The sequence below is a fragment of the Leptosomus discolor genome, chromosome 16 (genome assembly GCF_034619465.1).
Source record: "Leptosomus discolor isolate bLepDis1 chromosome 16, bLepDis1.hap2, whole genome shotgun sequence".
In the NCBI taxonomy this organism is placed as follows: Eukaryota; Metazoa; Chordata; class Aves; order Leptosomiformes; family Leptosomidae; genus Leptosomus; species Leptosomus discolor.
In genome coordinates this window covers 5,480,512-5,504,134 of record NC_141406.1, presented here as the reverse complement: position 1 = coordinate 5,504,134, position 23,623 = coordinate 5,480,512, and the positions used below count along the sequence as shown (strand labels likewise).

Genomic DNA, 23,623 nt, shown 5'->3' with positions numbered 1-23,623 from the left:
TATTCAACAGCTATTCTGTGTACTCTGCAACCACTGAGCACCTACTGGAGGGCAGCTCCAGGGAAGTAGTTTTTATTACCCATCCTGATCCCTAATAGCATCTCCGTGGCTTTCTGTGCACAATGAGAAGTGTGCAACTGCACTAGCCTTGCCTCTGCTTTAGCCAGGGTTTCTATTTTTGCCTCACAACACAGCACTCAGCTTCTGAAGATACTAAAAGCATCTGTCTGCAGCACTATTGCACCTTGAAGGAGTCCCCTCAAAGACATCAGTGGTTGTAATACGTAGCATAAAGGGAAACAGAAAGAACCCAAATGGTCTTGCTTTACAGTACCCACAGATCTTCAAACACTAGGACATGTCTGGGACATTACTTAGCTCTAACAGACCTGCATCAAATAGCTCGTGAATTTTTTTTTAAAAAAAACAGCAGATTAAACCAATTTATGCCTCTTTTCTCCCCAAATTATGCATTTCAGTAGAGGATAAAAACTGGAAAGCAGAAGTAAACAGACCCACAATGCAAAGCTTATGTAAAAGTTTTCATGTCCTCTGAATTCATCATCTCCATCAAACTATATCACAGTATACAGTGCCGAATGAATTTCATCATTTTATATCAATTTATTCCTACTGCATATATTTCTAGTAAGGAACAGAAGTTTGGACTCATTGGTGCAAGTGACAAAGAACACACCCAAGCAGACATTTTTCAATTATTTTACTCAACATAGTTTTGAATCTATTATTTAAAAGTTGGTTACAGGAAACTAACAACCCTAAATTAACTTGTGGTCCACAGTAAAACTATCACCCAGCAGTACCTTTTAATTTGTTATGTAACATTTGACTGTAATGAGACGCTGTCTCTTACTCTTTGATGATGTTTGGCATAAAGTAAGGTTGGACTGCTTCAGTGAGCTTGTCTGCATACATTTCATATCTACCAGTCATCTGGAAAAGAAAAACCAAGCTTCAGTTCTTTTAGTGAGCTATGAAAGTACTTCAGTAGAAAATACTTAGACCCACCTTGGTTTTTATAACGACATATTATTTAATTGCCTCAAATAGTAAAATCATAATTCACTCAAAATACAAGACCTCCAGTGCCTTAGCACAAACTTACATATTTTATAAAGGAACTCGCATTGTGTAGCCTAAAACTATACTTCTACCCAAAAAATAGTAGAAGTGCATTTCCACTCTAAAAAGTAACACTTTAAAATGAACACCTTCCTACTTTGCAGCTCTCCTTCACCGACAGTCAAGTCTGCTGACTAATTACTTAAGGCTATTTTGGTTATCTTGGACAGCTGAAAGTTCAACACAAAAGGTGGAGTGACCTTTCTTCTGCATCAACAATATTCTCTTATAAGTTATGTCAATGAAGGCAAAGGAGTGTATCTGTCATTATGTCTTCTTATTATGTCCTGGACAATTGATGAACCCTTCTGCCAGCAGTAAGTGCCACCGACAGTACCTGGGTTGCTCTTACTTTATCCATTAATAATACAAAATATTATCATTTTGGGTGATACAGTAAGCTAGGAGGCCAAAATACAGCACTTTACATAGTGTTATCATCCTCCTCTGAAGTGCACAGTCTACAATGTTGGCTCTGAGAGGGGCGAATTACTTCCTTCTTGCCAGAGTGTAATAAGAACAGTTTAACTATTTTGCTGCTCTAAGTTTAGCAAAGACTTTCTACTGAATGTTCCTTTCAGGCATCACTGAATGCAAATTGCAGGTACCAGAGGAGGTTAAAAAGGTCCTACTTGCTATCAAGGGTTTTCTGTGGTGGGTAACTCATGACTTCATACTTCCTCACTCCCCTCATATCAAGAACTACGTCTGCCTTGGCCACAAATGAGAGGAAAAGGAAATCGGTATCCCCTGTCACAGAAAAAGCCATAGCTGTGCCTTGTGTGCCAAAAGACCAACAACAGCGATCTACACCATCAACATAAAACTAAGGTGCTGAAAGCATAAGATTTGAAGACAAAAAAAGTAAGCAATTCTATACAAAACAGCTAAAGGTCAGTGTTTTGCTTTTACTGTTTGTTTTTCCTAATCAATACAACTGCTTTTGTTCAGACGCTCCTACTAAGCTGTTGTAAACAACGCTCTATGGGCTTCCCGACACACTAAATCTCTACTCTGTAATAAGGGCCTCAGATTTCAGTGGTGAAGAAAAATTAAATGCCCATATGAAAAAACTAGGAATCTCTCAGCACAATTTAATTCCAACCACATACCTACCACACATAGCTGTAAAATTACTAATGTAATTCTGTCCAGAAGACGACCTGAAATTACTTTTTGTCTTTAGTCCCTACATATGGATTGGCAGCTTTAGCAAAGAAATTAAGCTCAAGATAAGAAATGATTATGTTTTAATTAAAAAGATTATCCAGCATTTCAAATCCATAGAAAATTTGTATTTTTACATCAAATTGTAATCAAAACACATTATATATTGCACTAGATTGTAATGCACAAGGTGGTTCCAAATAAACCAGCTCTATAAAATAAATGTCTACTTGCTGTAACATTACGTACAAAAATTGACTCTCCTTGCACATGATTACTTATTTTAAATACTAGATTATCACTGAAGAACCTACATACATTGTGACAGTTGTTAGACAGGAGTTCTGGTCTACTTTGTAAGGATTCAAATCACGCTGATCTTAAGAGTGGATAGGAAAAATGTCTAGTCTTTAGCAGTATTGAGGACTAGAACGGAAGACCTGTCTCCACAGAAGTAAGCAAGATGTTTTCTTCACCAGCAAAGCCTATTTAACAAGTCGCCACCTCTTTTCTCCTTTTGCTTGCTTTGTTGTTCCAACAGAATATTTGTGGGGCCCGCCGTAAACTTGATCAGATTACAAGCAGAAACCAGAGTGTTTTTTGTTTGCTTGCTTGGTTCTGGTCACACCACTAAACCTGTGTAAATATAGCACCCCACATAGCTTGTACTGGCACAACTGAAAGATAAGGGAACTGCAGTGCTGAGGTGGCAATTTCTTAAACCAGTACTGCTGCTGGTTTAATTAAATCAAATTACACCCTCAGGAAAAGTGATCCAAATTAACTTCATCTCAGAACACGAAAAATTAGTAATGAATAAGTTTGTTAAAGCCACGTGGAAAGGCTTGCAGCTGTCTTAATCTCATTTAGGTAAATTCAAAAGTGTGTTAGAATGCTCCAGAGATGAGTGTACACAGTTCTTTTTCCCTGGCTTCAGTGTGTCCAGGGAGGTAACACTGCAAGAAGTTTGCATTCAGAAAGTTCTCAGAAGCTTAAAGATTCTTGTGGGTTTGGGTTTTCACTAAATTTCATGAAAACTGACAACAAAGGCCTATAAGAACATGAAGAACTAGCAGAATTACCAGATCAAAGTCACATCTCAGCTCAGTGACAAATGCCTACATACCTTGCATAAGGAAACCACACACACTTCCCCTAGCAGTCCTCGGAGCTCCTGGCGATCTGCACTTAAGGACCAAAGGCTAAGTTTTTCATTTAAAAGCTATTGACCTACTTTCCCTGAATTTGGCTACTCCTTTTTTGGAATCCATTTATGCCCCTGACCTCCAGAACACCCTGTTAAATTAGTTCAACGATATAAGCTCTGGACTGTTAAAAAAGAAGGCTGCTTTTTAACTATTATAAGACCATTATGAAAGCTTGTTTGTTCTAACATCATACGTAAGTTTGTTTCTTTATAAGCAGGCTTACCTTAAAATTCCACTTGTCACTGACTTGTCTGCAAAGGTTTAGATCCATCTCTACCACCAGAAGTCCATCCTGAGTGCGAGAGAGTCCTGGGGTCCTGCTGCCATCTGGTGCAGCTACGTAACTTGAGCCATAAAAATGGCCCAAGTCATGGTGAGCTTAAAGAAATTTTTAAAAAGCCTGTAATGCCATCTGCAAAGAAGTATCAACTTAACATGCAGTGTCCCCTAAAACCTGGCTCAGTTTCTTGTGGCTGCTCACTCACTGTGCTTTAAGCAAGATATCATCCTGAAGAGTCACAGCATGATCTTAAGGTAACTGCAGTTTTGACCAATAGTTACTTTCATGCACAGGACAGCTTTCACATATATCGAATTAACAGGAAAAAACTCACTGCACTGCCTTTTAAATAATGCATGATTATGCTTTCCCATTGTTAAATATCTGAACTAAAGGCTTTGCTTTTATTGTTTTCTCTTTAAATTTAAAGAAATTCTTATTGTCAAATCATACATCTCCAAAACAGCTGACAGAGACGCACCCATTCAATTTTCAACACAAGGTCAGAGGTGAAAAGACTGGGATTTGAGGCACGGAAAAAATCTTATTTCGTATTGCACAACTCTGAGTTGTGCCAAAAATCAGCCACATCTGTTGTACTACTAAGCAATGGACACCGCTGACCTTTTTCATGCAGCTGCTACAAACACTTCACTCCAAAACTAGCTAAAAATGGCTCAGGCCCTCTCCAGATGAAGCCAGAATCAGGCATGGTGAAATTACAGTGTTTCAACATACAAGTGAAGTACACATAAGCAAACCTCATGCTCTTCTTTGACCATTCTCTTCTTTTAACTTCCAGCAAATCAGTGAAACAGGGCAAAAAAGCTTGGCTGGGGATTCAGGCTAGGGCTATTAACGTTCATAATCTTAAAACTACGAATAAAATGTCATGAATGCACTGACAACACAGGCTAATTTGTGGGATTTCTGCATTAACTCTGAAACTCTTAGTCTTCTGAGAGTATATAGAAACCTAAGGTATGACCTTCTGGTGACCACATACCATGACACCACCAACTTTAACAGGAAGCGCTGCTTCTCTCCAGCTTACAAAACAGCAGCCTTAAGTAAGGCAGTCGCACGACAGCCGCTTGCAGGAGAGCTATCATTTCGTCAGACTTTCTAGTTAACAGTTATTAGCAACCACTGAACGTCCTTTCTGAACTCACCTTTTCCACCATCTCCAGAAGTAAAGGCATTTTTGTAGTATTCCTGTGAAATAAAAGGAATCCGTAGGTGGCAGTATAATTCCATTTCATTCAAGAAGTCCTTGCTAGTCTACCATATTTAGTAAGGAAGTTTATATAAATCTATTAAGACTTTTTCTGGCATACCATCAGCACTGTCTAAAGGGAGTCATCAGAGGGGCCTAGTTCCTATGATGGATAGGCTAGAAAACAAGGATCTTTTTGTATCACTGCCTGTTGTTAATACACTTTGAGGAACATGCCTCCTATCAGTTTCACGAGTTTACGGAAGAGACAAAAGAGGAGACATTTAACCAAATGTATCTTTGCAGATGACAAAAGGCAAATGTATTCACATAACGACAAGAACAAGTCTGGGTTTTTGCAGGGAACCTTATAAAAGAACACATATGTAGGGTATTTGGACCAATCTGAAGGCAAGAACAACCTCTTCAGTGCAACATTAGTTTTCATCATAGAATTTCAGTGTCCAGAAAGAGGTAGTATCTGTGCAACGACAACCAGTGTGTACCGCTGACTTGACGATATATTTCATTTTCAGTCATTTTGGCTAAAAGAATACTGATTTCACCATAGAAACTAGGAGAATTAGCAAAAGGGTGGCTGCCTATTACAAAGAGAGCAATTCAAGAACAGGAAGCAGCTGCAACCGAAAAGTAGGCTGACAGCAACAAGGCAGCTCTCAATCTTTATCACTGTCCATCTTCAAATCATATTATAAACACTAATACAGTAGTTATACAGTACAGGAATCTATGCATTCTAGTTCTATCCAGGTCATTACCTTGCATTAACTCATGCTACAATACCTGAATTATGAAATGAAATAAGGAAGTGAAGATACATACCGTTCCTACCCTGTTGATGGGACATGTAAAGCAGTGATTAGCTATGGCAGCATTTCTTGCTTCAATTGGCCACAACGACTCACTGCAATACACAAAAGAGGAGGCAGGTATTCACTGCTTGTCTACTTCAGAGCTAAATTCAGATTACGGCTGTGTCACACCGTACATTTTCTGTCAAAGAAGCCAAAGTTAGCTGCTAAGACTGGTCTTGCTCTTACAATCAAAATCTCCCCACAGATACAGCCAAGCACTATAATTATTTTCTGCTGAAATATAGAAATAAACGATTCCGATAACCTGGTAAATATGGATTTGTTGTGGCAAAAAAAGGAAAAAAATTAACACATCCCAAGATTTTCAAAACAACTAAAGTGTAAAATTCTTTACTCTCCAAATCATGCAAAGGATTTACACACGTGCTTTCACATTCCGTTAACTTTCAATACACCAAACATTATTCTGCAGCAAAGCTGTAAGAGATTCCTACAAGTTGTCTCCTTTTTTCCCTAAAATGGTCCAGAAGAGGCTTTTGCAGCACTGAATGAAAAAAAATTTATTATGGGAATAATAAAAACCTGAAAGTAAAAGAAAAATCCATTTCCTCCAAAATTCCCGACTTCTGTTATTTCAACCACAGTTTTCACAGCACTTACCAGTAAGTCATTTTCCCATTGTGGGTTGATGAAAAAGAAAGGATGTTTAACAAAAGCATCCTGATAACTTCCCAGTAATTATCTATCAAACCAGTCATTAAATTTACATAAAACCAAGAACTGAGAAATGAGGAATAAAAAATTCCTTCTCTTTTACAAGCCCCTATGTCTTTTCCAAAGGAGAGTTCAATTCTGACTGATGTTGAAAAGTGAAATAGCCTTCTTTTTATTAAATAGTTTGATACACAGGGATCAGACTAGTTAATAGCTCCAAAACAAAGGTGATACAATTTGTACACTCCTGTGACAGCATGTACCTGACAGATTCTGAGTAGCAAGACAAGGCTGCAAACATCTGACTCATTAATCTCCCAGTCAGACTCAAGAATCTTAAGCGATGGTCATTGGATTGATTGAAAGGTCTTCATTTATTGTCTCTTTTCTCAATTGCTTTGAGTTTGGCAGTCAGCTCTTCTAAGAAAAAGGGATTTTATTGAAAAGCTCCAGCAAATTACAATTTCACAGAAGAAGAGAGACAGGAAAAAAAGGCTACAGTCAAGAAGTGACCCCAGAGACAGTTTTTACAGGGGCCTCCAGAGTCCTCTTCCTGCAATAAAAATTATATGCTTAAATATAATCATGTGAAAGCCAATAATTAGGAGAGCATGAAGCACCCAGGATACCAATGAAGTGCTGTATGACAACAGGGTAACTTCTGTGTCCTCTCCTGTTCAGGGGCTATAAGTGGACAAACTTCACAAATATTATTCTAGTAGTGACACAAATGCCCCAAAAGCATTGTGAATTATTCAACTCTTTTCAAAGGGCATTTTCCAATGTTACTCAACCTAAATTATCTTTTATACCCCACACCTCAACTTACAAATAGGCTAATGTGGAATTTGAAAGTACTGAGTAGTACTGCAAAGAACAGAACACAAGGAGAACGAAAGGAAGGCATGGTGATTTTGTCAAGAGTAGTGACCACTGAAACTATTTCTACAACGTTTCTATTTAAAGAAAGCCCACTCATTGGCCCCAAAGAAACGCAGTTATTTTGCATCACATTATAGTATCCCAAGCAATACACAGCCTGTGCCAGACAATGCTTTGGAAGTATGGCACATTCAGAGCTTATTTTATTAAAATGTGACTGATGCTGATAATGTAGGGCCAAAGAATATTCAAGATCTAATCCACAAATTAATCATTACGGGCTAGCTAAGAAGTGTATTTTCTTAGCTCACTGAGCTGGTTTTCTTTTTCCTTTTAGGAAATCAAGTCAGCAGGGTGCAATTAACGTCAATCTGCAGAAGATTAATCTCAAGGGAAACAGTTTACACTGGTTCAGTCTGGTTCATGAGGCCTGATAATCACAGAATTGCCAACAGCTAAAAAAAAAAAAAGTTTCTGAGAAAAGGGTTTCTCAGCTTGGCTCTGAAAACTGCAATTTGCTACCATACTTACTGGCTCCTAGGTGGATGATGCAAGCTGGCAAGCTATGCCTGAATGCAAACTACTACTGCCCACGATAAAGCAAAGATATTACACAGATAATCTAAACAAACTCTCATTAGTTTTCGGAACAGCAGCTGGACGCTGGTTAAGTCTGTCTCAGAGACAAAAGTTCTGCTGATGTACCACTGAAGTTCTGGAAGAGTTAGTGACTATGAGCAGACTGGTAGGCCAAAATGCCAGATGGGAAAAGAATGCAGATTTCTTCATGAAGGCAAAACAAGGAGGTGATACCTCAGGTTCCAAGACCTCAGCAAGGTGCCCCTGAGGCCCCAGTGAGGGGCTCAGAGGTTCAGTTAACCCAGAAAGCGTGCAATGGCCTAAATCAGTTTGTATTTTACCTGAGTGTTCCAATAGTGGCTGAAGGGTTAAAGATGATCTCTGCTCCATTCATACTAAACATGAGCCAGTTCAGAGGGTGATGGCGTCCATAGCAGATATTCACAGCAATTGTTCCAAACTGTGTCTGAAACACTGGGTGTCCGGTATTTCCTTCCATATAGTAAGTAGACTACAAACAAACAAATAAAACAAACACAAAACCACAAAGGCAGATTTCTTAAAAAAGTGACAAGAAATACCTTGAACATTGCTTTGACATTTCCCAATTTCTGATTACCAGCTTCAAGCTATTAGACCATGAGCAAGGACAACATCTTTCATTTAGTACTTAGCTGCACTGTAAAGGGTATATAGCAAAAAGCGGCTCTCAGGCTGCTGAGATCAAATTCAAGTCCCTTTCTGTTTCACTTCACTCATACTACACCTAAGCACTGTCTGACTTTGCGTAAACACTTTACTAATGCTAGAAACTTGTACAGAAACTTGAGATCCGCAAATTCCCAAACTTTAGGCACCTCCGATCCTTTGATTCTGACTAAAGAGATGATGAACACCATTTAAAGAACATGGAATTCCTTTACATTCACCTGCTATGTAACAACATGCAGTAATTTTATGAATGCTACATATAAGGAAATATTAGTGGATTGGTTATTTAAATTTCCTATATCACAGAATCACAGACTGTTAGGGGTTGGAAGGGACCTCAAAAGATCATCTAGTTCAACCCCCCTGCCAGAGCAGGACCACCTAGAGTAGTTCACACAGGAATGTGTCCAGGTGGGTTTGGAATGTCTCCAGAGAAGGAGACTCCACCACCTCTCTGGGCAGCCTGTTCCAGTGCTCTGTCACCCTCACAGGGAAAAAGTTTTTCCTTACGTTAATGTGGAACCTCCTATGCTCCAGCTTGCACCCATTGCCCCTTGTCCTGTCATTGGACATCACCGAGAAGAGCCCGGCTCCATCCTCCTGACACTTGCCCTTTACGTATTTATGAACACCAATGAGGTCACCCCTCAGCCTCCTCTTCTCCAAGCCAAAGAGACCCAGCTCCCTCAGCCTTTCATCAGAAGGGAGATGTTCCACCCCCTTCATCACCTTTGTGGCTCTGCACTGGGCTCTTTCCAGCAGCTCCCCGTCCTTCTTGAACTGAGGGGCCCAGAACTGGACACACTATTCCAGATGGGGTCTCACCAGGGCAGAGGAGAGGGGCAGGAGAACCTCTCTCGACCTACTGACCACACCCCTTCTAATCCACCCCAGGATGCCATTGGCCTTCTTGGCCACGAGGGCACATCGCTGGCTCATGGTCATCCTGCTGCCCACCAGGACCCCCAGATCCCTTTCCCCTACGCTACTCTCCAACAGCTCAGTCCCCAACTTATACTGGTACCTGGGGTGGTTCTTTCCCATATGCAAGACTCTACACTTGCCCTTGTAGTTCATTAAATTTCTCCCTGCCCAGATCTCCAGCCTGTCCAGGTCTCACTGAATGGTAGCCCAGCCTTCTGGTGTGTCAGCCGCTCCTCCCAGTCTTGTGTCATCAGCAAACTTGCTGACAGTGCACTCCGTTCCCTCATCCAGGTCATTGACAAATACATTGAATAGTACTGGTCCCAGTACCGACTCCTGAGGGACTCCACTAGATACAGGCCTCCAACTAGACTCTGTCCCATTGACCACAACTCTCTGACTTCTTTCCTTCAACCAATTCACAGTCCACCTCACTACCCAATCATCCAGACCACACTTCCTCAGTTTAGCTGTGAGGATGCTGTGGGAGACAGTGTCAAATGCTTCACTGAAATCAAGATAAATCACATCCACTGCACTACCATCATCTATCCACCTGACTGTGTCTTCATGACAGGCTATCAGGTTGGTCAAACATGACTCCCCCTTGGTGAACCCATGCTGACTGCTCCTAATGACCCTCTTATCCTTGATATGCCTACAGACAGCACCAAGGATAAGTGGTTCCATCACCTTTCCAGGGATGGAGATGAGGCTGACCTGTCTGTAGTTACTTGAGTCCTCCTTCTTGCCCTTTTTGAAGACTGGAGTGACATTTGCTTTCCTCCAGCCCTCAGGCACCTCTCCTGTTCCCCACAACTTACCAAAGATGATGGAGAGTGGTCTACATGCCTATTGCTCTAAACAAACAGAAGTGTTGAAACCACCACCAGGAAAATCGCAGGATAAATCTAGAGAACACTTCTTAAAGAAACTGGAGCCAACTGTTGGCTTAAAACATCCCATTTACCATATGCTGCAAACTTTCATCTTATCATATCAAACATTTCTAAACGATTAGAAATGCACCAGTTCCTGTAAAAGGCACTAGTGAAGAGAAGGACATTGTTAACAGCTATCAAGAGACACAAACATTCACAGAGATACTCTAAATGCAATGTACAGAAATGGCTCTTCCCAGATACAAGAAAAGGGTACGTGTGGAGTCACTGACAGTCGCCTGCTTCATGCTCAGTGGTAGTCAAAAACACAAGAAAAATCTCAAACGTCAACAGGAAGGGTATTGAAAGGTAACAGAAAACATCCTTTTGCTGGTTTGTAAGAGTCCTGCATGCCCATAGCTTGAGTACTTTGGGCAATTCTTGTGTCTGCATCTAAATAAGGATATACTAGAGATGGAATAAGTAAAGGCAACTGAAACGATGAAGGGGATGGGGCAGCTCCCTTGTGAGGAGCAACTAAAAAGGCTCTTTGATCTGCAGACAGGAGGCTGATGGATATTATGCATGAGATTTACAAAATCACAAAGGCAGCGGATAAGATGAATACAGAAATCCCCAAGCCACAGCAATAGCGGGTATTGACTGAAATCACACTCTTGTTTGTACCTGTTTTCAACCAAAGTACCTTTTTTCATGCAGCAGGCAGCGCACTTCTGAAATTTGCTTCTTTGTGAAAGCAGGTATTATCACCAGGTTCAGAAGGGATTAGACAAAGTCATTGATAAGAGAACCACAGATAAGAAACTAATTAGACAGAACACACCTCCCAACATCCCTAATACAATGACTGTGGATACCGAGGAAGTAGAAAAGTTGCAGAGTGGCCAGACTTATTCCCAATATTACCTGTTTGTGATGATCTGAGACAGAAAAGCAAGGTACATAATCCAGCAGCCTGACCCAATGGGGCGTGCCTCTTACCATGTAAGAAAGGTGTGTTGTAAAACAATTCCCTTTTTATTGAAACTATCTGTCCATTGTAACAACCACTGCCATTGGTCTTGAAGGAAGCAGAACCACACCAGGCCTCAAGCAAGGACAGTTACAAGTGGCGAACAAACTAGGGCCTCGCATAAGCCTAGGAGAACGGCATGATACATACATGGGGATCATCTTCTGAAACCAAGAAGGGCTAGAGGTTCAGTAGGCCCAGTAAAAGTGACACCTCATGTTTCTTATTTATCATCAGGTCCATGAAATTGCAGTCCCTTGGGCTGATTTTATCTCCTTTCATGTCTGCAGAGAGCACACCACGTGGTGGGCACTCACACAATCCTTTTTCAAAACAATTCCGCTGACTGAACATATTTCCATTTTTTCTTCTATTCTTGGTTTTCTTTTATTACAATAGGAGAAGAAAAACAAGAATGCTATTGCTTCAGGGAATTCATGAATTCTTATTTCTTTTTTCCTCACCAGAGGTCACAATCATCTCCACAGCAACAAACTGTGATGTCTCAAGAAGGATTGATTTTTGTTTATTTATATGCCCTCCCACACACGGCTGAATAGGTTACAGACCAATCCCTTTCCCCTTTCCATTTAGTTCTCACCAATTCAACCAGGATGATTTTAACAAGGCTCCGTTCCCTATCTGTTCTACAGAGACAATCCACAAAAAATAATTTCAAATTCAACGCTTCCTTGGGGGTTAACTTTGTTGATAAAGAAAACAACATTAAAGCACTAGAGATGAGCATAACCCTTCCCTGTAGTCTTGGCTTTCTAAAGTCCTCTATCAGAATTACTCAGCTCAGAAAAATGGACTTAATGCTTTACTAACAAAACTAGCTAAAAAGACAGTGCTGTTTTGGGTAAACACTACTTGCTTCTATAATGAGGCAAATACAACACGGAATGCCAAATCATTATAGTATACCTGCAAGATATAAATAGATTGTTTGTGGTAATTCTTGCATTTAGGATTATAAGAACTAACTCCTTTTAGGAATTATGCAAAACTCTTAATGAAACTCTATTTATACTTCAATGGAAAAGTAAAAATATTTTCCTTTTTTAGGTGCCTTTCATTACAGTTTCATAGCTGGAAACAAGACTTTTCTTGGAATCTGTTGATGCTCGACAAAACAGTGCCTAGAACACTGAAAGACATCATATTTTAGCACAAGCAACAGGAATTTATTTTTTGTTTCATTACACAAGGAACAAATCAAAAATATGGAAAGTAACCAAAATTCATTTTTATTAGTGCTTGTATTTTATATGGGTTTGTTAGTTACTGTTTTGCTAGCTAAATGACAGATCTGATAAAATAATACTAAATATCAAAATAAATGTTGAAGATAGAAGTCAACACTGGTGACTGACAGGCCTGTGCCAGAAATCCATTGTGTAGGAACATATTAACAGCCTCCTCTGAAGAAACACAAACCAGTCTGATCAGGTCTGGGAGCCCAGGTCAAAACTGTCAGAGGTCTTTGAACACCAAGTTTCAAGACACTAAAAAACCCTTTTAAAATTAATGAAAAAGTAATTTGGATTCTGAAGCCTCAGTTTAGTGACTGGAGCATTTGTACAGGGAACAAAAGCAACTGCAGGTCTACAGCAGCCCCCAGAGCTTAGAAGAAATGCCCTTGTTAATTACTCACTTTAGCTGGCAAGGAGAGATTCAGTTAGGTAAGACAATGTATTTTTAGACTTTGGTTAATTTTTAACCCTGATCTTTCTGCTTGTGATAATTCTATGGATGGATAAACACATTTCAGATCTACCAGTTTTCTTCTGATGTTGCCTTTACTACCAGTCCAGTTTCTGAACCTGATTCTGAAGGATGGCCTAAAAACTGCTGGGGGCTTCAGCGGAAGTAATGTGACAAATAAATCAGCTATTCAGTCAGAAGCACAATGAATTAAGGGATTCTGGTCAAAGAAACATAAGCAAAAGAACTGTCATTTCCCAGGCAACCTCACAGAGAAACGGATCAAGATCCTAAATAATGCTCACACCTGAACCATGAGACAGTTGCCCTCCAAATTAAAGTAAGTTCAACATGCACACATGCAAAAACTAAGCCAATCACACACAACTAACGTTACAAAGCTGAGACTTAGAGAATTTTGTTTTAAAGATGCTTGATACTTTTGTAGTTTCCTTCAGGCCAAGGAAGAGCACATAACCAATATTCAGTGTTATTTGTCCTTTAAGAGTCATCACTCTCTACTCTTGATAAATTAACTCACTACAATTTCACCTAAGAAAAACTGATTTGACACTTAGTGTACCACATTTTCTAGAAATACATTACTTTTCCTGCCAATATGACTCTGATACAACACATGCTGACAGGAACAAGAGCTGCAAGGTTAAGACAAGCTTGATAATCACAATACAGCATCTTACCTCATTGAAATCTCCAATCCTTGGAATGTGATTTTTCCTACTTTTGCCAAGGACAGCTCCAGAATTAGAAATGACCACTGCAGCATTCCACAGAGTTCCCCCATGTATTTCATCTCGCTCCAGGATTGGAGATACCACAACCATATTGTATTTCTTTGCCAGCTATACAAATGAACACAATTCTTCTATTATACAGAAGCCTGCAGTAATTATTTTCACTTTTTGTTAATAAGGATTTTAAAAAGTTTTCACGGTACATTACTCTGACTGTTATCAGGGGCTAAGGCTTAAGCCACACTGGCATGCCTACATCACCGCAGTTTCTTCATCAAAGATGGATACATCACAGAGAGCTTTTCACCTGAATCCTTCAACTAGGAATGCAAGGTACCAACAGGAAAAAGTATCCTAACAGCAATGGTCAAACTATGAAGCCAACTTCTATCTATTCACAAGTATAAGAGGAGATAGATCCCATCCCATTCTTCCATTCTGGTATACCATGTAAGTGGTGTAGCAGACTAAAAGACACCACAGCTAGCTGAAACCCGCTATTTAAAAAAAATTTAAGAAGGAAATGTAAACTAGTGTTACATGTTTACAATAAATGTTAAATAACATAGGTGCAAGCGAGAAATAGAGCAGCTTCTGACTGCCAGTTTACTAGCACATTGTCTTTTCCGTCAAATCACTGCTCTTTCTTTTATTTCTCCAAACGTCCATAGTGTCACTAATTCCACAGTGAGAAGGAACACGTACTTGTCCTAGATCAGACTAACAATATTTTGCTGACTACAAAAGCTTACATCAGTGCACATCTGGGCAAATTTGAGAACAAAACAGTCTTTTGTTGTTTTAATCACTTGTAAAAGAAAATCATTTGAATTCCTTATTAAAAAAAAGTTGTCAGAAAACAAAAATAACTTCTGCCACCCTTGCAATCAACAGGCTCTGGAAAAATAAGAGCCAGACAATAACAAATCTCCTTGGGTCCATAAGAAGCCCCCTACATTTTGTATCATTTCACAGTGAGATGCAAAAGATTTGTGTGAAAGTGTTTCTCATTCAGAAAAGGCTGGCAATTCTTCTTCTCACACCTTCACACAAGCATTGTTTAATGCTCAACTGTTCTAGGCAAGAAACACCTTAAATAGAAATTAAAAATATTTGTATGAAGAATCGTTCCTCCCTTGGAAAATTCAGGAATAGTTAAACGGGCAGTTTCATATGCCTTCCATGGTAAAAGGTACTCTACAAATGCAAAGTAGTTTAAAAAATAAATACTGAGTACAGTTGTTGTTGTCCCTTCCTACTTCACTCACTATCATAATATTTGCCAAGCAAGTTGAAAATTTATTTATTATTTCAGTGTTCTCAGTGGTACAAGACTGGTACATAAAGAAATCCATGCTAGTCAGTGGCAGTTAGGGGCTGGGGTTGGAGGCTGGATGTGGGGTTTTCTTTGCTTGGTCATTTTTTTTTACCTCTTGACAAAATTTTGTTGTTGGCCCATCCTCTGCAGACTCAGCAAATTCAGTCCAAGGAAGCTTTTCTCTTGTACAAAAAGCAAAGGGCATGGCTGGAAAACACCAATGCAAGACAAAATTGACAGGAATGCTCATGTCACTCAAGAAATACATTCTGTTTCATGAATACAGATAAAAAAATTAAACACTTAAGAATTATTCAATTGTTTTCCTTGTTTACAGGCAAAAGCTATTTAAAAATATTTTTAGCATGGGCAAGGAGTTTTGGGTCCACACAGAGCAAGGCAGAAGAGAAAGAATGCACTTAGTGAAGTCTTACTGGAGGTAAAAACACAAAATACAACCAAGTCACTAGTGTACACTTTCTGTGAATAACCTATTTTCACAAACATTTCACCAGCCTTCATTTTGGTTTTTGCCTCTATTGAGCCTCAAAGACTCCATTTTAAGTAAAATTAGGTTTTTTTAGTTTTAATATTTGTCTAGAAGAAACCCAAAGGTTTAAGAGAAAAAAAATGAGGAAAGGATCATGAAGGATACCACGAAAGAGCACACCTACAAATATCACTGTTGCAGCATACACTAGTCTTCAATATAACAGACTTCACATACATCTTCCATACAGATCTGCTAACTAAGACACTGTTGTTTCCTTTAGAAAGCAAATGAGTAAAGTCAAGTGTTGTATCTTGGAAGATCTCTGCTGTTTACTTATAAGACATACTTCTAGTACAGGTTACTTGTTAAAATAGAAGGAACTTGACCTCTGACAATCTAGAAGGAATCACAGAAAATACTCACTCCAAGCCTCCTGAAAACAAACTATGTTGACCCCACACACTGCAGCTACTTCCACGATCTCCTCAATCCGTCTGTGCAGCGCGGCCACCTGATTGTGAGAATTATCACACTATAAAACAAGCTGTATGTTCTAACGCACTTGTATAATCATAGCCTGGTTTTACAAGCTCTGTCCCCATTAAATTTATCTTGTTCTATAAGTAGGCCCATTGCTTTCAGAGGGAATAACTGGAGAAGTTATCATTCCTGAGCACTGATAACAGAAAGAGTTAGATACAGATTTTTAAAAGCACTTAGATGCTGAAAACAGAGAAAGCAATCCAATGGAATACTAACTCCATGGTTACAACATTTAAACATATGGCAACTCATTGCTGACTGAGTGGCAAACAGCTAAAGATCTTAAAAAAAACAGCAAAAATTTTAGTTTTGCTGCTAATTATAAACAACCTACAGAGCAATGTTTCTCTGGATTCAAAAAATCCAATTCAAAACACGGATTCAAAGTCAAGTACTCAGAATCTTCACATATGAGGTAAGGACAGTCCTTTTCCCTGGTCATCTCTGAATCCTGCTCACATGTGTGGATCTTGGACACTCTATAAGTTATTAACTCCAAACTATTTTCTAAATCCTTCTGTCCAAAGAGCTCAGTAGATTATTACCAAGAGAAAAAAAAACCTAATCATTTATTCATTAGTCAAAAAAGTCGTTTCAAAGTACTTTTTTCTTGAGTAGTCTACTTAAAGATAAGCATAGGTGTAGCACCTTGCATTGATACTTTCAGGTGTCAATTAAAAAAAAAAAAAAAAGGACGCAAGACAAGTCAACAGTGACCTATGAATTCAACTGTACACTGACTTACAGAAATAGTTAACTAGTTATTTATAAGGTAAAACCATTAGTATAACTGTTAGTCTTTTTAACTGATGCTACAAAGAATCCACATGCTTCATACATATACTGAATTAATTAATCAGATAATCTTTCCAAAACAAATTACCTCAGAAATGTTCTGCTCTCTCACCGTACAAAACTACTATTCCAGGAGATTTTATAAATGTGGCATTTTTTTTACACTTTTTTAAAGCAACTTTTAGGAGTCTATGTCTATATATGTTACCTTAGAACTTTTGTGTCCAAGGTGTTAGGAGATGACAGTCACCTTGTAATAAGATTTGGTTTAGTGCTGTTCAAAGAATAATGAACACAGCTCTATTAATCTGTATTTACTCTAATGGATTTTCCTATAATGGAACATTTCTCAATTAAAACAAGAACTGCACCTGTGGGATACTTCAGGTAAATAATATTCTGTTTCATTTTAGAGGCAAAGGATTTTCATGCACAAAATCAGTCACTAAATATTTAGCTTTGGGAAAACTGCAAACAAGTTGGGCAATTCACTAGGCAAACACAACACATGAGATGTTTCTGAGAAACAACAAAAATGGATGCGTCATTCCAATTTCTTACAGTGTGCTGTATTAAGATAATGATGGGTCCTACATTACCAATGAGCAGACATTTCATGATGGAGTTTCTAATATCAACAACTGAAGCGTGTTATTTCTCAATCCAGCAGAAAAGGAGTTACACACAAATACCCCAGATCCAAGTTTGTATACCTGGACTGCCACGGCTGTGTCTGTGGGAAGTGGAATTTTATTTTGTATCAGTCCTACTCGAACAATACGTGGCCTTCTCAACTGCTCTGGATCAGCTTCAAATCCATAGCCCTGTAGCTCAAAATCTCTTTCCTGAGCTGCTGACAGAGCAGCAGATGGCAAATTAAGTTTTCTGGATAGAAGAGGAAACATAGACATTTCAAGATGTGATCTTCTCCTTTTCTGCTCTGAAGGCATCGGATCAAAAGGCTGACAAAAATTCTGTCTACCCCTGCAGAGGCACCCAAGCTCCCATGTCCCCATACACAACTATGAGACAAGGGAACAGTCACACAGTAGCCAGGTCCTGTGCAAATCTCGCTGCTCTCCTCCATGGCAGCAAACTCCCAGTGCCTTCCTCTCTAATTGTGATTTCCAGACACTATTACCTGGCTGCAGAAATCGAGAAGCACATACGTGCAAACTTCCATCTGTCACCCCCACAGTAAATTAAACATTTTCCCTCACGTTAGATCCCCACTCTTCCAGCTCCCTCACTGCGAAGCCACGACGGCCCCAGCCCCCCCTCAAAACTATCCCCCCTCAGGCCTTTCATTCCAGTCAGCCACCTTCTTACACGACCTCTCCACCGCCCTGCTTCCCAAACTTGGATCACCTCTAGACTACCCCCGCTACCTCACCACAGCCTAACCTCACCACAGTACCACAAGCACCACAGGACCTACCCTTCTCTTTCCTTTCAACCCAGCCCTGTGTCCTGAGGCGCGCCCGTCCTCAAACTGTCTCCTTCCCCCTCACCCTCGGGCTGGGCATCCATCGCGGAGACCGAGGGGGAGGAGGGAGACGGGACGGGACACGATTACCCCCCCCGCAGGGGAGAGGGAGGCCAGCCCGTCCTGGCAGCGCACCTTGCCTCGCCCCCATAGAGGATCCGCTTCACCTCAGCGAGGTGCTCGGGCGGGATGTGCTGCTCCAAGCACGACTCCAGCGACTCCAGGATTCCCGCCATGGCGCGGCGCGGCGCGGGATGAGCCGAGGCGCGGCGAGGCGCGCCGGCGGCTGGGCACGCGCTGACCGTTAGGCGCGCGCGCGGCCCCGCGAACTTTACCCCCAGGCGGCCCCCGCCGGGCCGCGCCCCTTTCGCCTCAGAGGGGTTTTGGCGGGCGCGGCTCGGCCGCCGGGGTTCTCCGCCAGGGCCGCAGAGGCGCGGAGGGGTGGGCGCGGGGTCCCGGGGGCGCAGGCGGCCGCAGTGGGGCCGGTCCCCTGTAGCTGTCGCAGGGGTGGTGGGGTTGTGCGCCCTGCGCACTGGTGGCTAACCCTGAGGTGCCCCCAAGGGTTAAAAGAGGCATGGATGTGGCCATTCCGGGCTGCTTGCCACTCCTGGACCAACTCCTCTGCCTCAGAAGCAACTCATCTAAAAGCAGAACATCTTCAGGAGCTTTTTATAATGACACCGTTCAACAGAAAGGCTTAGAAACAGGAGGTCAAAAAATGGCTATGGTTTTCATGGGTATGTGTGTGTCCGTTTTAGTTGCAATAAGACTGACCAGGAGCCAGTAATAAAAATAATTTTGTCTCTAACATGCATTCGAGGCGCAACATAATTGGAAATTCATTACAGAATCAAAGTTAATGTCAGACAAAAGACTGAACAAATTAAGACCTTGATCTGGGACCAAAAAAAGGCGCATCTAAATAAAGGATATTTCCTTCTGCAGGTACCAAGTGGGCGCCCTGTTTAAACTGGTTGTTCCCACTGAACTATTGGCTATGCCTTCTGCTTCAAAATGCAACCGAAATTCACAACACGGTAACTGGTTTTCTCATTCAAACAAAGCACTAAGTCCAGGGATGGCTACACGTGTCTAAATATATCACACCAAGTTTAAGCACTGCTTTATGTGCCTTCTGGAGGATGTAACAACAACTTAGCCTGAAAGGCTTAATATTTAACGCAAAATACCCAACATCTGCAAATGCTAAATAAAAAAAAGAATGTCAGGGAGACAGTGTTTAATATTTAACTTTAAACAGAAGGTGTCCAGGGGTAGTCTGGTTTTATCAAGGCATTTTGAGGTATGTGTTTCTTTTGCTCTAATCCACCCTTTTTAACCCAAAAAGTTGCAGCGATGTCTGTATGCCAAGTCCACCAGGGCACATGCACTGCTCTGCTGCTTTGTTAGCGGCAGAAACTCTTTGGAGTAACTCCTAAAGAGCAGACTAACTCCTTTAGACAGCAATCAGGAAAATCCTTTGATCTTTGGGGGAATTTTCAAGATATGCTAGAAGTAGGGATGATAGTATGTTATAAAGCAAAAAATGGTGACTATGAAGGAGAAGAAAAACAACCCCATCATTTGTAATGAAGGAACCTTTTAAATGTCTGGATAGCTAGTACATTGTGCAAGTATTTGCCCTGTGCTCATCAGTGTAGCATCTCCCTGTTCATGAGCAAGGGCCTAAAAACTTGTTCTTAGGAATCATTTTTCTTTCCCAAACATATTTCTGAAGGACAATAAGAAGCAGTGACTGATACTTACATAGTATTTTTCATCTGATGATCCTAATTTGCTTTAACGGCCAATTTTAAAGGTATATATCAGTAACATTTTGTTCCGCTCATGGATGGCGGATCTTTAAACATTGCAGAACTGAAGATCAATGCAGAAGTCAGCTGACAATACAGGCGGGAAATTAGGAGACCAAGTAAATTCATTTCCATATCAGCACACCCAGGATGACAACAGATAAAGCACTTCTGGAGGATTTGAAGAAACAAACAGAAGGGCCTGGGTTTCTCTGGGAACTGTTCAAGTTCTTCTCTGCCTGGACCACAAATTAAAGGGAAAAACAGCAGGTCTATTTTGTATCCAGCTCCTGAAGAAGGTCACATAACTGAACTTTTCTCTTCAAGCTTCTATTCTTAGTGTGAACTTTCACTGACTTCTCTATCGGTGCTGTGTTTGTTTGTAATTTAGCAAATTGTACTACATGTAGGAAATGGACTCCATGGCAATAAAACTGAAGCCCCTGAAAAGAATACTCACAAACAGCCGAGACCTGAAAAAACAGTGCATTTCCTGTGCACCATATCAGCCATCCTGCAACAACACAGTGAGGTCCAGACTGCGTGAATAGGAAATGACAAGCCTAGAATTACTAATAATGATGAAAGGAGATCAGGCTGTTCCATAGGGACTACGTGTATATAAAGGTATAAGTTCAGCCAACACAATAAACCTTCAAAGCACGAAATGTTAATGTGAGTAGGAAAGTAACCTAATAAAGGAAGATGCCTTCCATTTCCCAGACAAAGTGTATTACAGAGCTTGGATTTAAGTCTGAATGTTCCACCTCAGTCATTACAATTATCTGTTAAGTATGATGCTTGAATCCAGCTCCCAGTTCTGGTTTTGACTTCTTCAAACCTCTGTATTTAAATTTCTTCCCAGTTCTGCATTACCTGGGCCAAGTAATTATTTTGGGAAATAGCTGAACCTTTTGGTAGGAACCCAGGCTGTAATGACTGGCTTAGAGGAAAATACGTATTATATGGAACAAAAGTTCTTTAAAACAAGTGAAAATTCCTACAAAACAGTTCTGAAGCGTGCACGATTTTCATGACCCTCTCAGTCAGGGTGGTCCAGAAAGGCGGATATAGAAGTCAGGACCACACAGTGTAATCTGTACAGAAAGCAGTTCTTGTGTGCTTCTGTGTTGAAACCCTGTGTCACACAGATACCATCTCAGAGCTAAAACTGTGTTTTGCCAACACTGGTCCGCACACTGTGCTGCAAGACTGTACCCAAGAGCTCCTGTAAAAGCCCACAATAGCGCCCTGGCATTAGTCAGAAGCACTCTGGAGAATGAATTTAAGACCCAAATATCTAGAGTTCAGGCTAAAATTGGGAAAGACCCAAGAAAAGATTTAAACAAACAAACAAAATCTTTGCACTGTAACCCAAGATAGAAGTGAAGGCTGAATAGCATCACGTATCAGAGCTAGTAGGCAGGACTGTAGGCAGCATTTCTGTCTTTCCTTCCTCAGCTAGTTGTGCGTACATATACTCCATCTGAAACACCCAGCTTCTTACGAACCCTGCTACTCATGCTATCGTGTGAATCACGCTTCCTGACACTTTCTTCTCCTCTCATTCCTTGAAATGGGTCACAGAGAGTTCCCCAGAGCAGCTAAATAAATTAATAACTTGTGTTCCTAATGCAATAACTGTCTCAGATCACCCACAGGGTCACGCTGCTTGTTATTAACACCTATAAAAGGATTTAGGTGGACATGGACCCAGATGTGTCCTGCAAGCTACATGATATTGATGCTCTGTCTAAGCTTGCTTTCTAGATGCTGCAACACCCTTTAAAACGACCTTCTACACTGTCCTTTTCCAGTGGCCACAGAATAAAGTACTGAGTTGTACTGCGAAATAGATCTTTGCATTGCTTCACCTCAAACACAGATTCACTTGCTTCATGTGCAGATATAAACCAATTATGTTGGAACACACCTGATTCAAAACATTTCAAGTGTAGGAGACAGGCAGTGAAGGGTGATTAGCATCATAAAAGTTGTAAGAGGAGGCAGGTCTAAAATACAGGGGGGAGATAAAACACTAGCTTCATGCTACTTAATACACTAAAAGAAGGAAGACGGTCAACTTCCTTCCTGTCCTGCTTTGGTTTATACATTGAGACAAATGAGCTTTAAGGGTGCTGTGATGTAGGAAAACCAACATTCTCTGTTTTAAGGTCACTTCTGACCTCTTGCTATAACACTTGAGGTCCTGCACCTGGGTCAAGGCCATCCCAAGCACAGATACAGGCTGGGCGATGAGTGGATCGAGAGCGGCCCTGGGGAGAAGGGGGTGTTGGTGGATGAAAAACTGAATATGACCCAGCAACGTGCACTCACAGCCCAGAAAGCCAACGGCATCCTGGACTGCATCCAGAGCAGCGTGGCCAGCAGGTCCAGGGAGGGGATTCTCCTCCTCTGCTCTGCTCTGGTGAGACCCCACCTGCAGGGCTGTGTTCAGCTCTGGGGCCCCCAGCACAAGACAGATGTGGACCTGCTCAAGCAGGTCCAGAGAAAGATCCCAAAGATGCTCAGGAGGCTGGAGCAGCTCCCCTGTGAGCACAGGCTGAGAGAGTTGGGGGTGTTCAGCCTGGAGAAGAGAAGGCTCCAGGGAGACCTTACAGCGGCCTTGCAGGGCTGAAAGGGGGCCTGCAGGAAAGGTGGGGAGGGACTTGTGATCAGGGGGTGTAGCGATAGGATGAGGGGTAATGGTTTCAAACTGAAAGAGGGGAGATTTAGATTAGATATTAGGAAGAAGTTCTTCACTGTGAGGGTGGTGAGACACTGGGACTGGCTGCCCAGAGAAGCTGTGGCTGCCCCCTCCCTGGCAGTGTTCAAGGCCAGGCTGGATGGGGCTGGGAGCAACCTGGTCTAGTGAAAGGTGTCCCTGCCCATGGCAGGGGGTTGGAACTAGATGATCTCCAAGGTCCCTTGCAACCCAAATCATTCTGTGATTAACTTTGGTGGAGTTTTTTGGGTTTCAGTTTTTTGGGTTTTGGGTTTTTTTTTGCCTTTACACTGGTTACAGACAAAGAGCTCTTTTCCTAATTCTACTTAAATCTTTATAAGTATTCTTATCAGTTTTAGAAATGGGTCTATATGTAAACTTAACCCAAAGCAAAGTTGAGGATTTTGATATGG

At 41.0% G+C, this 23,623-nt stretch overlaps 1 protein-coding gene across 1 annotated transcript; it reads right to left on the bottom strand.

Moving 5' to 3' along the window:
• Positions 1–870: 870 nt before the first annotated feature.
• UPB1 (beta-ureidopropionase 1) lies at positions 871–18,907 on the bottom strand. Its single transcript, XM_086474250.1, has 10 exons — positions 18,807–18,907; positions 17,899–18,070; positions 16,271–16,358; positions 15,467–15,561; positions 13,983–14,144; positions 8,367–8,536; positions 5,858–5,939; positions 4,971–5,013; positions 3,742–3,896; positions 871–954 (listed from the first exon to the last, which is right to left on the bottom strand). Exons 1-10 carry the CDS (start codon positions 18,905–18,907, stop codon positions 871–873), a joined length of 1,152 nt encoding a protein of 383 aa, XP_086330376.1.
• Positions 18,908–23,623: the final 4,716 nt, after the last annotated feature.